Genomic DNA, 14973 nt, shown 5'->3' with positions numbered 1-14973 from the left:
CAAGGCTCTCTCCCTCCCATACCTTGCTGCCTGTGTTGTCTGCTTTTCTAGACTAAAGTATCTTTCAATTATTCTTCTTCTTTATTAAATACATTGTTTATAAAATTATTGAATTTAACTATAGGATAAAGGATGTTTTGAATTCACAAAAGAAACAAGTTTAATTATCAATTATGTTACTCATATCTGTAACTTGCATTGAAGTAAGGCTATTTTTTAAAACATTACAGTGTATTTTTCACTACATATATAACATTTTATAGTTTTGTTTTAATACAAGAAACCATAATAAACTATAAGCAATAGGTCCAAATCTCACCACTAGATAAACCCTGGAATCACCCTTTCTAGGTGGTCTCACCTTCAAATTCCATCAACAGGGTGTAGGATACTATAAAGCATTTTAGTTTTTGCTTTTCTGGAAAAGCAAAAATGGTGTTTCATTGTTGTTTTAATTTGTATCAATACAATTGTTGTTCTTGATTCTTACTTATTGGCCATGGCCAAAAATGCTTATTGCATCTAATTTACATTTAAATGTTTTAAAATATGCTTATTGGATAGGGCTATATATTACATGCAACTCTCGGGATATGAGATAATTTCAGTCATGTATACACGTATGATAATTAAACTTTAATAACTTAATCTTCAAAAAAAATTATTCTTCTTCAACCAATGGAGGAAGCAAGGGAAGTTAACATATACTGAGCAGTTACTTTGTGCTAAAGACATTTATACATTTGTATCTATTTTAATCCTCATAAACCATCCTACTAAGCAAGTATTATTATCTTTGTTGCACAGATGAGGAAACTGAAGTGTACAAGTGAAGCTGCTGGCCCATGCTCACACAACTAGGAAGTGGCAAAGGCAGGATTTAAGAAAATAGGTCTTTTGGACTCCAAAACCCAGGCTGTTTCCTCTGAAGAGCATGGTAGGATGTTCTTTTCCACCTATGACAACTCCATTCATCCTTCAAGCTCCAGCTCATCCAGGAAGTCTCCCCAGGTTCTCTGGTGATGACCTCCCACTACACTCAGTGTTTCTTCACTCCCATTGGAATTAGGCGTCCTTGTTGGAATGTTGGGTTTCGACAGGACCTCCTACCTTTGATCTTGCCCTCCATGGCCAAGCACAGAGTCTGAAGAATGCTTCCTGAGAAATCCTGCAGGATGTTGAAGTTTTCAGCGTTGAAGAGAAACTTCTCCAATGGCTCACTGGCTATTGTTTTCAACTCCTGGACATTCTGGACGTTGACCCCTACCACGTACACCACAACCCCATCTTCTTTCAACCTGTCAGCTGCATCCTGGACTTCATCATTTGACTCCCCATCTGTCACCAGGATAACTACCTGGGGAACCCCATCCTTAGCCTGGCTGCCAGCTGCCTCAGTCAAGTAGTTGGTCCTGACGAACTCCAGGGCACTCCCTGTGTCTGTGCCTCCTGTATGGTAGGGCACGTTCCGGGTATGCTCCAGGACCACACTTTTCAGAGGGTGGTGGTTCAGCCGAAAGGCTGGGTAGATGTTGTCATTATACTGTGCGAGTCCCACTCGGATCTGGTCACTGCTGATGTCCAGCCCCAAGATGACAGGGTGAAGGAAGTTCTTCACTTTCTGGAAGTTCTGGGGTCCTATGCTGGTTGAGCTGTCTACTAGGAAGACAATGTCAGCCAGGACTGCTTCTCTGCAAGTTGCAAGAGAGGACAAAAGGGGTGGGGTCTGCGGGTCTTCACTCAAAATGCTTAGAACCAATGGAGCTGAACGGTGCACAAAAAGGGAGAGCAATGCCAGGCAGCCTATAGGCAGTGGTCCTCAGACACCCTAAATGACAGTGTGCTCAAAGAAGTGACAACATCCCTTGTGCCCCTCCTTCCCTCCACTCATCATGTTTTGAGGTTTCTGTCCTGCCTCCATCTTGAAATTCACTTGGACAATCCCGTGAATCTCATTAAGGAGAAAAGCACTTGTGTAAATGCTTCTCAGCATGCTGAGAAAGGGGCTGTCCTCTTTCCAGTGGGAATAAACCTTGTCTCTAGGAGTGTGCCAGCCCCAACTGGTCAGAAAGCTGAATACAGCCTGTATTCCACAACACATCTCATTGCCACTCCACCACCTAGGAGCCCTGTGACCTACTTATAACTCACATCTTTGAGACTTGATTTTCTTCTCTGCAGCACTGACATTTTTATACCAGCCCTCATACTCTCACAGGGTTGTTTTGAGGATAAAAGAGGATAAGCTCCTATATTAGACAATGTCAGTGCTCTACCCAGGTCCTTTTGGATTTCTTTTTTTTTTAAATTTATTTTATTGAAATATAGTTGACTTACAATGCTGTGTTAATTACTGCTGTACAGCAAAGTGATTCATTTATACATATATATGTTCTTTTTCATATTCTTTTCTTTTTTTAAGTATATTTTCCCTTTTTAAAAAAATCTATCTATTTATTTATTTATTTATTATTTTGGCTTCTCCGGGTCCCAGTTGTGGCATGCGAGATCTCTAGTTGTGACATGCATACTTTTAGTTGCAGCATGGATGTGGGATCCAGCTCCCCAACCAAGGATTGAACCCCAACCCCTGCATTAGGAGCATGGAGTCCCACCCACTGGACCACCAGGAAAGTCCCCATGATCTTTTCCATTATGGCTTATCACAGGATATTGAATATAGTTCCCTGTGCTATACAGTAGGACCTTGTTGTTTATCCATTCTATATATAACACTTTACATCTGCTAATCCCAAACTCCCAATCCATCCCTTCCCCCTTGGCAACCACAAGTCTGTTCTCTATATCTGTGATTCTGTTTCTGTTGCACAGATAAGTTCATTTGTGTCATATTTTAGATTCCACATATAAATGATATCATTTGGTATGTGTCTTTGTCTGGCTTATGTCACTTAGCATGATAATCTCTAGGTCCATCCATGTTGTTGCAAATGGCATTATTTCATTCTTTTTTATGGCTGAGTAGTATTGTATAGGTGTACCACATCTTCTTTATCCATTTTTCTATCAATGGACATTTAGGTTGCTTCCATGTCTTGGCTACTGTAAACAGTGCTGCTATGAACAAAGTGGTGTATGTATCTTGGATTTCTTTTCACCATTTCTGTACACTGCTCTGTGGAGGACTTCTCTTCAGCTATTGGAGTTGTTTATCCTACAATATATGAAGGTCGAACCCCTTGCCTTGGGTCAAGACAACCCTGTGGCATAACTTACACTCCTGAGTTCTCCTGTGAGATTAAGCTAGAATTACCCTCTGTGACAGTTTTGCCTGAGATCACATCCTTCCTTCCTTTCCTCTCCTTCTCTGTCCTGCATCCTCCACATCCTTACTAACTTCCTTTGGGAGCTCTTCCATAATAGATAGTATGTATCCAAATCCTTGTCTCAGGCTCTGTTTCTAAAGCACACAATCTAAGACATTTGCTCTATCAGAATGGATCTGCCCTAAAAGACTTGGGATCAAGTTCTAGCTCTGCCATCCAGTTTTGTTACCTTTAGCCTCAATTTCCTCACACACAAAAAGCAAATAATGATACTAATTGTGTTATATATCTATGTAAAAACAAATACTAATTGCCTTATGTATCATACATATCCCTATGTGTCTAACAAAAAATTGCCTTACGTATCTATCAGTCAGCAAGGTAAACAAGCTTTGAAAACGATGTAACACCAAGCAAATGGTAGTTATTATTACTATGTATATAAAACCTCTCTGTAAACCTTGAAGCAGGAAACAAAAGTAAGGTATATAATTTGGCAAAACAAATACAATACTCCCACCACATTCTGTGGTATCAAATGGGTCAAAAGTTTTAGCACTTCTTCCAGTTGACCTCCCTTATGTAGAAATACCAAAATAATGAGCAAGTAATGAAGGCTCTATCCTTTTGTGGGTTTTGATGGGACGCACAAGCAATCTTCTCTTTCTCTGCTCAAACATCTATGCTTTCTTATAGTTTAGTAATTAATTTATAAAGAATTTCCCTCAGTTTATGCCCCATCACCACCAACAGATGGACAAAGTTGATGACAGGTATATCATCACAGGTAATGACCCTAATGCTTCTGGGCACCTCCGATGGGCTAAGTGCTGTGATAAGCACTTTATTTGCATAAATTTCTTTAATGCTTTCAACAACTCTCTGAGGCAGGTACTGTCATCTCAGGAAGAAAATTTAAATTCAGAGAAATAAAGTAACTGTTCAAGATGGCCCAGAAAGTAGAGATTTGGGATTTGAACCCAGATCTTCCTTTTCCCTAAATTCACCCTCTTAACCAGCACATTATACCAACACACTGGCAGCAAAATAAGCAAGCTTCCTGGGGGAATCTACTGGCCCTCTCCCCTCCTCTGTCCCCATCCAGGCAATACGGGTAAGTTAATCTAGGAATAATAATATCATTCTAGGAACAACTATTTTTTCCTTCAAAAACAAACATACACTATGTCTGTATATAGAACCCTCATAACGCCCACAGGATATAAAAATAGTTGAGAAATCTTTGGTCAACAATTGGAGAGGAGCATAAAGTGTAGTTGGTTTAGTGAAATTCTAATATTAAAGTTAAACATGCACAATATCTAGAGAAAACTTGAATTCAAAAAGATACATGCACCCCAATGTTCATAGCAGCACTATTTACAATAGCCAAGACATGGAAGCAATCTAAATGTCTATCGACAGATGAATCGATAAAGAAGATGTGGTACATATATACAGTGGAATATTACTCGGCCATAAAAAAGAATGAAATAATGTCATTTGCAGCAACATAGATGGGCCTAGAGATTATCATACTAAGTGAAGTAAGCCAGAAAGAGAAAGAGAAATATTATATGATATCACTTATATGTGAAATCTAAACAAACGATACAAATGAACTTATGTACAAAACAGAAACAGACTCACAGACATAGAGAACAAACTTATGGTTACCAAAGGGGAAGGGGGAGGGGGAGGGATAAATTAGGAGATTGGGATTAGCAGATACACACTACTCTATATAAAACAAACAACAAGGTCCTACTGTATAGCACAGGAAACTATATTCAATGTCTTGTAATAACCTATAATGGAAAAGAAAAAAATATATATATATAATATATATATGTATACACACACATATGTGTATATATATCTGAATCACTTTGGTGTACACCAGAAACTGACACAGCGTTGCAAATCAACTATACTTCAATTAAAAATTAATTAATTAATTAAGCATGCACACATATGGAAGGGATATATGGGAAGGATAAGAGATAAATCTTTGAGTTCCGTGACTTCTAGATCAGAAATAAAAAGAGAAAAAGCCTTTGTACCTTGAGAGACGTGGCCAACAGGTGGAGCTGCCTTTGCCAACGTATCACAGAGCTCCTGGCGTAGCTTCAGGGCGAAACTGCCCAAACCAGAGAAGTTGGGAACAAAGGCGACGAAATTCTCCACAGGACTGCTCGAAATCTCCTTGAGCTCTGCTGAAACCGCATCTCCGACGCCCATGGCGTAGAGGAGGATGCCCGCCTTCCTAAAGGCATCTGTGGGCTCTTGCACGTGGTCCTCTGCTGGGCTGCTGCCGATCGATCACCACGGCTACTTGAGGCACGCCCTGGCTTGCCCGGCTCCCCGCTGTTTCCTGGAAGTGGTGATCTAGGAGGAACTGCAGGGCCAGCCCCATCTTGTGGCCCCCCGGCGTAAATGGAAACCTCTGGATGTGTCTCAGCACTTCGCCTTCGCGATGGTAGGTGGAAAGGAGGAACTCGGATTGGGGCTGGTCACTGTACCGGGCCAGCCCCACGCGGACCGCCTCTCTGCTGACATTGAAGCCGTTGACCACAGTGTACAAGAAGCTCCACACGCTGCGGGTGTTCTGGGGGTTGTTGCTGGTGTCAACCAGAAACACGACATCTCCCACAGAGTCCTCCCTGCACACTAGGGAAGAGAGTCCACAAAATTGTTAGCTACTGGCTGTTAACACATCTCTCCCGATTTAGTGCCTTTGCACCCCACAGCTCTTTGATGACAGCTAATATGCACGTGGCCCAGACACACCATCATCTTCCTTTGCTTCCTCATGGCCACCATCTACCCTGGTTCACCTGCCGCCCTGTGTTCCATTCTAACAGATATCTGACCCTTCAATTAGACCCCTGGCCATGGTCCTCCATTTATCCCTTAAACCTCATAAAAGAAACCAGCTTTCTACCAATAGAGTATGCTGTTGGAACCCCACCTAGATCCCCTTTGCCAGTAGCACACCTGTGCCCCAGCTGCTTCAAGCGCTACAGTCACCTGCTTCAGGCTGAGACTTTGTCCAGAGACCTGCTCCTGGCTGAAGGGAGCAGCCTCATCTAGAGACACCTGGGAAGTTATACTGCAGCCACCACCCTGGGTGGGCAGTGTTTGATCACATGGAGATACAAATGCCTGGCCCACTTGCATTAACTGAAACCATTCATGGTGTTATTTATGCCCCAGTGGCTCCCATGGCTCAGGCCCAGGCTTGATTTTATGGGAGGCTGCATGCTTGCTTGGCTGCTTCTCCCCCTAGCCTACCTCACTTCTGTCACTCCTTTACAGGTTTGTCCTAAAGAGTCCTGCCTCAAAATAACATGTTCACCAAATCCCTGTCCCCAGCTCTGCTTCTAGAGAAGCTGACCTAAGGCATCAACTTTCCACCTTTGACCTCTGACCTTCCCTGGCCACCACAAGCCTCTTTAAGTCTGACACGTGGCATTACCATAGGTGTGACTCACATTTGTCCTTTGGCACCTTGAACTCAAAGCTACATCGTGTGATTACTTCTCCCAAACCCAGCTCTAATTCTGGGAACCACATTCCCCACTGTGGTCAGACCAAGTAGCACTCCAGCTGGGCCCACCCTGGTCTCCAGCATGGAGGGGATCAGACACCAGGTGGCTGCAGGGCCTGATCACACAGCTCATCTCTCTGGTTCTCGGATTGCGTTTCCCTAGAATAAAGGGGTTGACCACATGACCTGGTCTCTTCAACTCCAACTTTGTTTTTCTGTGACTCAGTGCATAATTATCCCAACTGGGTAACCGCATTTACATTTGGTTTTGTGCCAGGAGTGTTAAACCCTGGCTTGGGCTAACCCTGCACTATCTCTGTAGCTTTGTCTCTCTACCCTCTGCACTTCTCTGCCTGTGTTCCAGGCTCCTTAGCCCAGCTTCTAAACTCTCCACGCTTCTACCTGCCACTGGCAGGAACGTGCTGTTCCCCCTCCAACACTGTTGGTGGGAATGTAAATTGGTGTAGCCACTATGGAAAACATTATGGAGGTTCCTTAAGAAACTAAAAATAGAGCTACCATATAATCCAGCAATCCCACTCCTGGGCATATATCTGGAGAAAACTATAGTTCAAAAAGATACATGCACCCCAATGTTCACTGCAACACTATTTACAATAGACAGGACATGGAATCAACCTAAGTGTCCATCGACAGATGAATGGATAAAGAAGATGTGGTATATATCACAATGGAATAGTATTTGGCCATAAAAAAGAATGAAATAATGCCATTTGCAGCAACATGGATGGATCTAGAGATTATCATACCAAGTGAAGTAAGTCAGACAGAGAAAGACAAATCTCATATATCACTTATATGTGGAATCTAAAATATGACAGAAATGAACTTATGTACAAAACAGAAACAGACTCACAGACATAGAGAACAGACGTGTGGTTGCCAAAGGGGAAAGGCAGGAGAGGGATAAATTAGGAGTTTGGGATTGACAGATATACACTACTATACATAGAATAGATAACCAACAAGGGCCTACTGTATACCACAGGGAACTATATTCAATATCTTGTAATGACCTATAATGGAAAATAATCTGAAAAAGAATATATATATATATATATACACATATTATACTTATATATATGAATAACTGAATCACTTTGCTGTACATCAGAAACTAGCACAACATTGTAAATCAACTATACTTCAATTAAAACAAAATGCTTTTCCCTCCATCATTTCTTTTTTTTTTTAATTTTTATTTTACACTGGAGTATAGTTGATTAACGGTGTTGTGTTAGTTTCAGGTGTACAGCAAAGTGATTCAGTTATACATATACATGTATCTATTCTTTATCAAAAATTTTTCCCATTTAGGTTATTACAGAATACTGAGCAGAGTTCCCTGCTTCTATACAGTAGGTCCTTGCTGGTTATCTATCTTAAATATAGCTGCGTGTACATGTCAATCCCAAACTCCCAATCTATCCCTCCCCCCTGCCACCCTTCCCCCCGGTAACCATTAGTTCCTTCTCTAAGTCTGTGAATCTGTTTCTGTTTTGTAAATAAGTTCATTTGTATCTTTTTTTTTTAGCTTCTGCATATAAGCAATATCATATGATATTTGTCTTTCTCTGCCTGACTTATTTCACTTAGTATGCTAATCTCCAGGTCCACCCATGTTGCTGCAAATGGCATTATTTCATTCTTTTTTATAGCTGCATAGTATTCCATTGTATATATGTACCACATCTTCTTTATCCATTTATCTGTCAATGGACATTTTGGTTGCTTCCATGTCTTGGCTGTTGTAAACAGTGCTGCAATGAACATTGGGGTGCACATATGCTTTCAAGTCATGTTTTTCTCCAGATATATGCCCACCCAGGAGTAGGATTGCTGGATCATATGGTAGCTCTATTTTTAGTTTTTTAAGGAACCTCCATACTGTTCTCCTTTGTAACACTGTAAATCAACTATACTTCAATTTTTTAAAAAATGCTGTTCCCTCCATCAAATTTCTTTTTTCTCTTTTTTTCTTCTTCTGGTAAATTCCCATAGAATCATGTCCTTTTATCCTGGTTTGTAACATAACATTCATTAGTGTGCTTCTTCAATTAATGACAACCTCCCCAGCTAGAGTGGGCTCCGTGAAAACAGATACCATACATTTTGTTTGTTGGTCCACCACTCAAGTGTCTAGCATAGAGTAGTCACCCAAAAAATGTTGGTGGAAGGAAATGTTTGGGAAAGAGAGAGGGTGAGAGGGGGGGAAGAAGGGAGAAGACTTCACTTACAAGGATGGGAACGTTGAACATGAATGAAACCAAATCAGGGAATCAGAAAATTCTAGAGGTAGAATAACCCTATAAAACTATGCAGTGCAATACTGCAGCCACTAGGTATGTGTGGCTGTTTAGCACTTGAACTGTAGCTAGTGTGACTGAGAGAAATGAAATTTTAAGTTTTGCTGAATTTTATTGTATTTTAATTTAAATAGTCACACGTGTCTAGTGCCCACTGTATTGAAGAGTGCAAGTATAGAATGAATTCAATTCACCTATCTCACAGATAAGGAAAATAAGACCTAGAAAGGCAAAGTAACATGTGTAAATCTGTTCGAAGAGCCAGCATTAGAAACCAGGTCCCTTGACATCTAGCCCATACCCTGGACTGCCATAAAGAAGATTAAATTGAAAACCCATGTTACAGAAAGGCAAAGACCACATGAGAGTTTAGGCAGAAAAGGGCTGGAGAAGGTTTGTGTACTTCAGGGACAGTAAATCCTGAAGGGACAGTCACTTCTAGATTCCTGAGTCCCACCTCTGGGAAGTTTGCCTAATCTCAATCATAAAGCCAAGTGAAGTCAGGATTATTGAAAAGGATGATAATCAATGAGCTTGAGGCCCTTTAAGTTTCCCTTCCCTTTGGCCCTCCAAATGCAATCCTCTTGAGAGGAGAGGGTCCAGTGAATGCTCCAGGGATGGCCACCTGCTTTGTCCCCTTAAAAGCTCTTTCAGAAGAGATCAAACACAGACCAGGAAGTGTTTCCCTGATCTTTCCAATCAGGAGAAACCTCACAGCTATAGAATGTCTTTCAGGCAAAGATATGGTTTCATCACATGCAACTTGAGAGATATATTACATTTTCATACATTGTTACTTTCTGAACGACTAGATTTTTGTCATTTTAGAAGGTGTTTGAAGCAGGAGAAGATTCACTGTCACAGCATCTGTTCACACTGAGAGGAGTCAGAGCCAAAGGGAAATTTAGAGACTTCATGTTTTTTCCCGATAAATAACAGCCTGTATAAATATTTCTGAACATTTAAAACTCAATATTGTCTCAGTGGGAGCTTCAGGTTACTCATACACTCTTCTCTTGATGATTTCATCTTGAAAAGTCCCCAAAGTTAAAATGACTGCAAAAAAAAAGTTGCAGAAGTGTCCTTAGCACTCGGGGAAACTATTCACCTTGTGATGACAATTGCCCTGTGGAAGAGCACAGCCAAAGAAGACAAAGCAAAATGCAGAGTCAATAGAATAGGTCCACATTTACAAAAGCATTTGAGAGCTGGGTAACACATTCAGAAGGATAGCACCTTTTAATATTTATTTTTCATCATTTGAGGTTAAGCTTTGAAAAATATCAAGGGCCCATCATCAACTAAAAGCTTTCAGATTCTAAATTCTCCTTAAAAGAATCATTTCCCTTTTGTTAAGTATGAAACTCCTGTAATATTTTCTTTTAATATTGTCACCACCACTCTATTCCTGGCAAGGTCATAATTTTTGGCTTAAAGAACCCAATGCGTTACCAATTCTCTGTGACTTGATGAAGCCAAAACCAGCTGCAAGGAAGATGATCCCCCAAAATGTCTTCCAAGTCTCCATTTTAGATATGTACCTAGAGAGAGAAAGATACCTCATAATTAAAATTATGTCTTCATATAGTTGAAATGAGTGCATCATATTGTATATTCATTATACCTGACTACAGTTGATTTAAAAATAACACACACACAACTATGTCCTTCCCCAGACCAATTATAAAAATAAAGAAGGATATGTTGCCATAGTTTTTCAATTGTGCAAGGACTATGGTCTTGCTGACCCAACTCAGGAAGAATTTTGTAAACACCCGAAGTATATAGCTCAGACTTCATCTGTTTAAAGTTGTCCAGATATGGCTATAAAAGGAAAAATCATATAGGGCATGTGGTAGAACCACCGTTGCACACACTGAATTCATTTGGTGGAACATAAACATTTCTGGATGATTTTGCTTGTATTTTTATACAAGCATTGGATGACCTGATAAACACTGTGGTATGAGGAAATATTCAAGTGTCTCAGAAGCACATCTGCCTGATAAAATCAGGCTAGCCTTTTACAAGTTCCCAGAAGAAGCAGAACACCAGACTTCCCTCCCCTAGACTTGGATCTAGTTCCAAAGGCCTCCATGGAAATCATCCACTCCCAATTCCATTTCTAATTTTTGACTCTAAGAAACCCCATATATTTAAAAATAAGAACAACATGGCAATCACATTGAATGAGATGTTCCAACTGGAACAGGGAACACCACATCTTTATCTTCTATCTAACTAACCTCACAGCCATCCTCAGCAGAGTGCAGTGGGGTTAAAAGCAAGGATTCTTGGAGATAGACAGCCTAGGTTTGAATCTCAAATCTGCTACTTAATATTTGGATCTTGGGCAAGTTGCTTCTCTTCTCAGTTTCCCTATTTGTAAAATGGGAGCAATAATAGCATCTACCTCGTAGTCTGGTGATAAGGATCAAATGAGTTCATTATTGTAAAACAGCTTACCCATGCCTGGCACTTAAAAGCACTCTTTAAGTGCTTGTTAAATAAGTCTTCTTAGAAATTCACTATGTAAAAGTGAAAACGTATTCCCCCTAATTTGAAACTCAGAATCTGTGGAAGTAGAGGATCACCAATACTTTGCACTGTGTATTAATAAAGCAGTTATTTTGTTGTGTATATTGTACTTTATACTTTTTATTTGATTGGTTCAATTTTCACTTTCAATTGATTGCTACTTTGTAAGTAACTGTGCTCATCTCCGTGTTCCTCGCCTCAAATCTAGGAAAAGCCAGCTAAGCAGGCCTTACTCTGTTCATTTTGTTGATGGAAATGAAAAGGTCGGGTCCCAGAAAGGCTTAAGCAGCGTCCCAGGGCTACACAGTCATGCACAGTCAAGTTCTGTCCCAGGTAACCTGATTCCAGGTCCATCGCATGGCTGTACTTCAAACATCTGCTTCAAACCCTTCAATGAAAATCTCCAAGGCCAGACTGTCACTCAACTCCCCAGAGTCTGCTTCATGTAAAATGAAGACCTGTGAGCAATCTGCCTTGGGGTAAAAATGTGAGTTCAAGCCCTCTTTAAACTCATCAAAGAGCTTAAGCAAGAATCTCACAGTGTCTAAATCACTTTGCAGTCTCGGGCCCTTTAAGCAGAATATTGTGTAGAAATGATATCACAGTGCCCAGAAATAGCAGCCACCCAACAGCTGAGTCCTCTCTGCAGAAGGTGTAAGTGTAGCCACCCTGCTTCTCTAAGACATGTTTCTACTGTGCATGCTTCATTTTCTCCTTGGCAGTGACTCAGGGTGTGAGATAACCACATCTGTTATATTATTTTACAGCAACAGAAAATACTGGGAGAAGTCTTGACTCCAAAGGAAGCCTTGATTCTGGTTTCAGCTTGACCTTTGGCTCCATGTACTTGAGCAAGCCAGTTCAACTCTCAAGGTTGATGTGATGACTCTAGGGAGCTTGGCACTGATTTGGGACACCTATGATATTGCCCACTATATTACAAACCTTCCCCAGGGCATTAATCCAGCAACTTTCCAAAAAATGATGTGATATAATTGGATCCTCTGTTCCTCAGTTTCTACATCAACCTCCCATTAACGCCTCCTTAAGGAGGCTTGCAAGTAATTTGAAAGAAGATACTTTAAGAATAAGTTTTCCATTCCCCAACAAACTTTCATCTAATGGCAAATAAATGAAAGTGTGAATCTTAAAGAATAGGTGGTTCTAATGGATTAAGGACAGTGTGAGGGTAAAGAGAGCGAGAGTTTGGGGGCGGCTCCTGAGCCCGCAGGGAGCTCGGCCAGAGGCTCCTCGCTGGGGCAGAGACCTTTCCTCTCCAGGGGCCATATCATAATTCTGAATCATGTCTGATAACGGAGAACTGGAAGACAAGCCTCCAGCGCCCTCCCCCCGTGCAAATGAGCAGTACCATTTTTAGCACTGGAGGCAAAGACCCTGTGTCAGCCAATCACAGTTTGAAACCTTTGACCTCTGCTCCAGAGGAAAAAAAACCCCAGGAATAAAATCATCTCTATATTCTCAAGCACAGAGAAAGGAAGTAAGAAGAAAGAAAAGGAAAGGCCAGAAATTTCTCCTCCATATGATTTTGAGCACACCATCCATGTCGCCTTTGATGCTGTTACTGGAGAATTCACTGGCATGCCAGAACAGTGGGCTCAATTATTACAGACCTCCAATATCACAAAACTAGAGCAAAAGAAGAATCCTCGGGCTGTGCTGGATGTCTTAAAGTTCTATGACTCCAACACAGTGACGCAGAAATATCTGAGCTTTACTCCTCCTGAGAAAGATGGCTTCCCGTCTGGAACACCAGCACTGAATACCAAGGGTTCGGAAACAGCAGTAGTAACAGAAGAAGACGATGATGATGAAGAGACTCCTCCTCCTCTTATTGCCCCATGACCAGATCATACAAAATCAATTTATACACGGTCTGTAACTGATCTTATTCCTGCCCCAGTTGGTGATTCTAATGTTGACAGTGGTGCCAAGACTTCAGACGACCAGACAAAGAAGGCCAAAATGACAGATGAAGAGATTATGGAGAAATTAAGAACTATTGTAAGCATAGGTGACCCTAAGAAAAAGTATACAAGATATGAAAAAATTGGGCAAGGGGCTTCTGGCACAGTTTTCACTGCTACTGATGTGGCATTGGGACAAGAGGTTGCTATTAAGCAGATTAATTTACAGAAACAACCAAAGAAGGAATTGATCATTAATGAGATTCTGGTGATGAAAGAATTAAACAATCCCAACATAGTTAACTTCTTAGACAGTTACCTGGTGGGAGACGAATTGTTTGTGGTAATGGAATACCTTGCTGGGGGATCACTTACTGATGTTGTAACAGAGACATGCATGGATGAAGCACAGATTGCTGCTGTATGCAGAGAGTGTTCACAGGCATTGGAGTTTTTACGTGCTAATCAAGTGATCCATAGAGACATCAAAAGTGACAATGTGCTTTTGGGCATGGAAGGATCTGTTAAACTTACTGACTTTGGTTTCTGTGCCCAGATCACTACTGAGTAGAGCAAGCGAAGTACTATGGTTGGAACGCCATACTGTATGGCACCAGAGGTGGTTACACGGAAAGCTTATGGCCCTAAAGTAGACATCTGGTCTCTGGGTATTATGGCTATTGAGATGGTAGAAGGAGAGCCTCCATACCTCAGTGAAAATCCTTTGAGGGCCTTGTACCTGATAGCGACTAATGGAACCCCAGAACTTCAAAACCCAGAGAAACTTTCCCCAATATTTTGGGATTTCTTAAATCGATGTTTGGAGATGGATGTGGAGAAAAGGAGTTCAGCCAGAGAATTATTACAGTATCCCTTCCTGAAACTGGCCAAACCATTAACAAGCTTGACACCACTGATCATGGCAACTAAAGAAGCATTGAAGAGTAACCGTTAACATCATTGTCATGGCCTCATATTCTTTTTTCCATTTTCTAAAAGAAGTCTTTTACTATATGAAAATTACTATTCTTTTGGGGTTTAAAGAAATGGTCTGCATAACATGGAGGGAAGAAACAAGCTACTACTTCCTGAAGACAACCAAGAAAAAGTTGCAAAACAGAATGACAACTTTCTATTGAACCCCTTCTTTAGGGTCCAAAAGGAATTGGGGACTGAATCACTAGTCTTATGCCTTTCAACAGAAAGCCCATCAGGGCCATTTATCATGCTTGAGATTTGCATTTTATTTTGCTGACTTCATTATAATAGATCCCATTCATTGTCCCTTTTGGGGTATTTTCAGTACTTGAATGGCAGATTTGAGTTTTTCAGAGTATTTGTTTTAT

The 14973-nt window shown here is 40.9% G+C and overlaps 1 protein-coding gene and 1 pseudogene across 2 annotated transcripts in view; one reads left to right on the top strand and one right to left on the bottom strand.

Annotated features, from left to right (window-relative positions):
* The window catches only part of LOC309659557 (collagen alpha-4(VI) chain-like), a 142831-nt gene extending 132057 nt beyond the window's left edge, over positions 1–10774 (bottom strand). The window contains 4 exon segments of the mRNA XM_082459442.1: positions 1111–1726; positions 5361–5604; positions 5606–5957; positions 10617–10774. Of these exon segments, the coding sequence (XP_082315568.1) occupies positions 1111–1726; positions 5361–5604; positions 5606–5957; positions 10617–10770 (1366 nt within the window). The 5' untranslated portion in view covers positions 10771–10774.
* Positions 10775–12990: 2216 nt separating this feature from the next.
* Positions 12991–14597, top strand: LOC309659485 (serine/threonine-protein kinase PAK 2 pseudogene; annotated as a pseudogene). Its single transcript has one exon. The product of its transcript is annotated as a serine/threonine-protein kinase PAK 2 pseudogene (transcript).
* Positions 14598–14973: the final 376 nt, after the last annotated feature.

Source organism: Balaenoptera physalus (assembly GCF_965194825.1).
Source record: "Balaenoptera physalus genome assembly, chromosome: 4".
Taxonomy (NCBI): Eukaryota; Metazoa; Chordata; class Mammalia; order Artiodactyla; family Balaenopteridae; genus Balaenoptera; species Balaenoptera physalus.
Note: the sequence above shows the minus strand (reverse complement) of the source record. Positions and strands in the feature narration are given on the sequence as shown.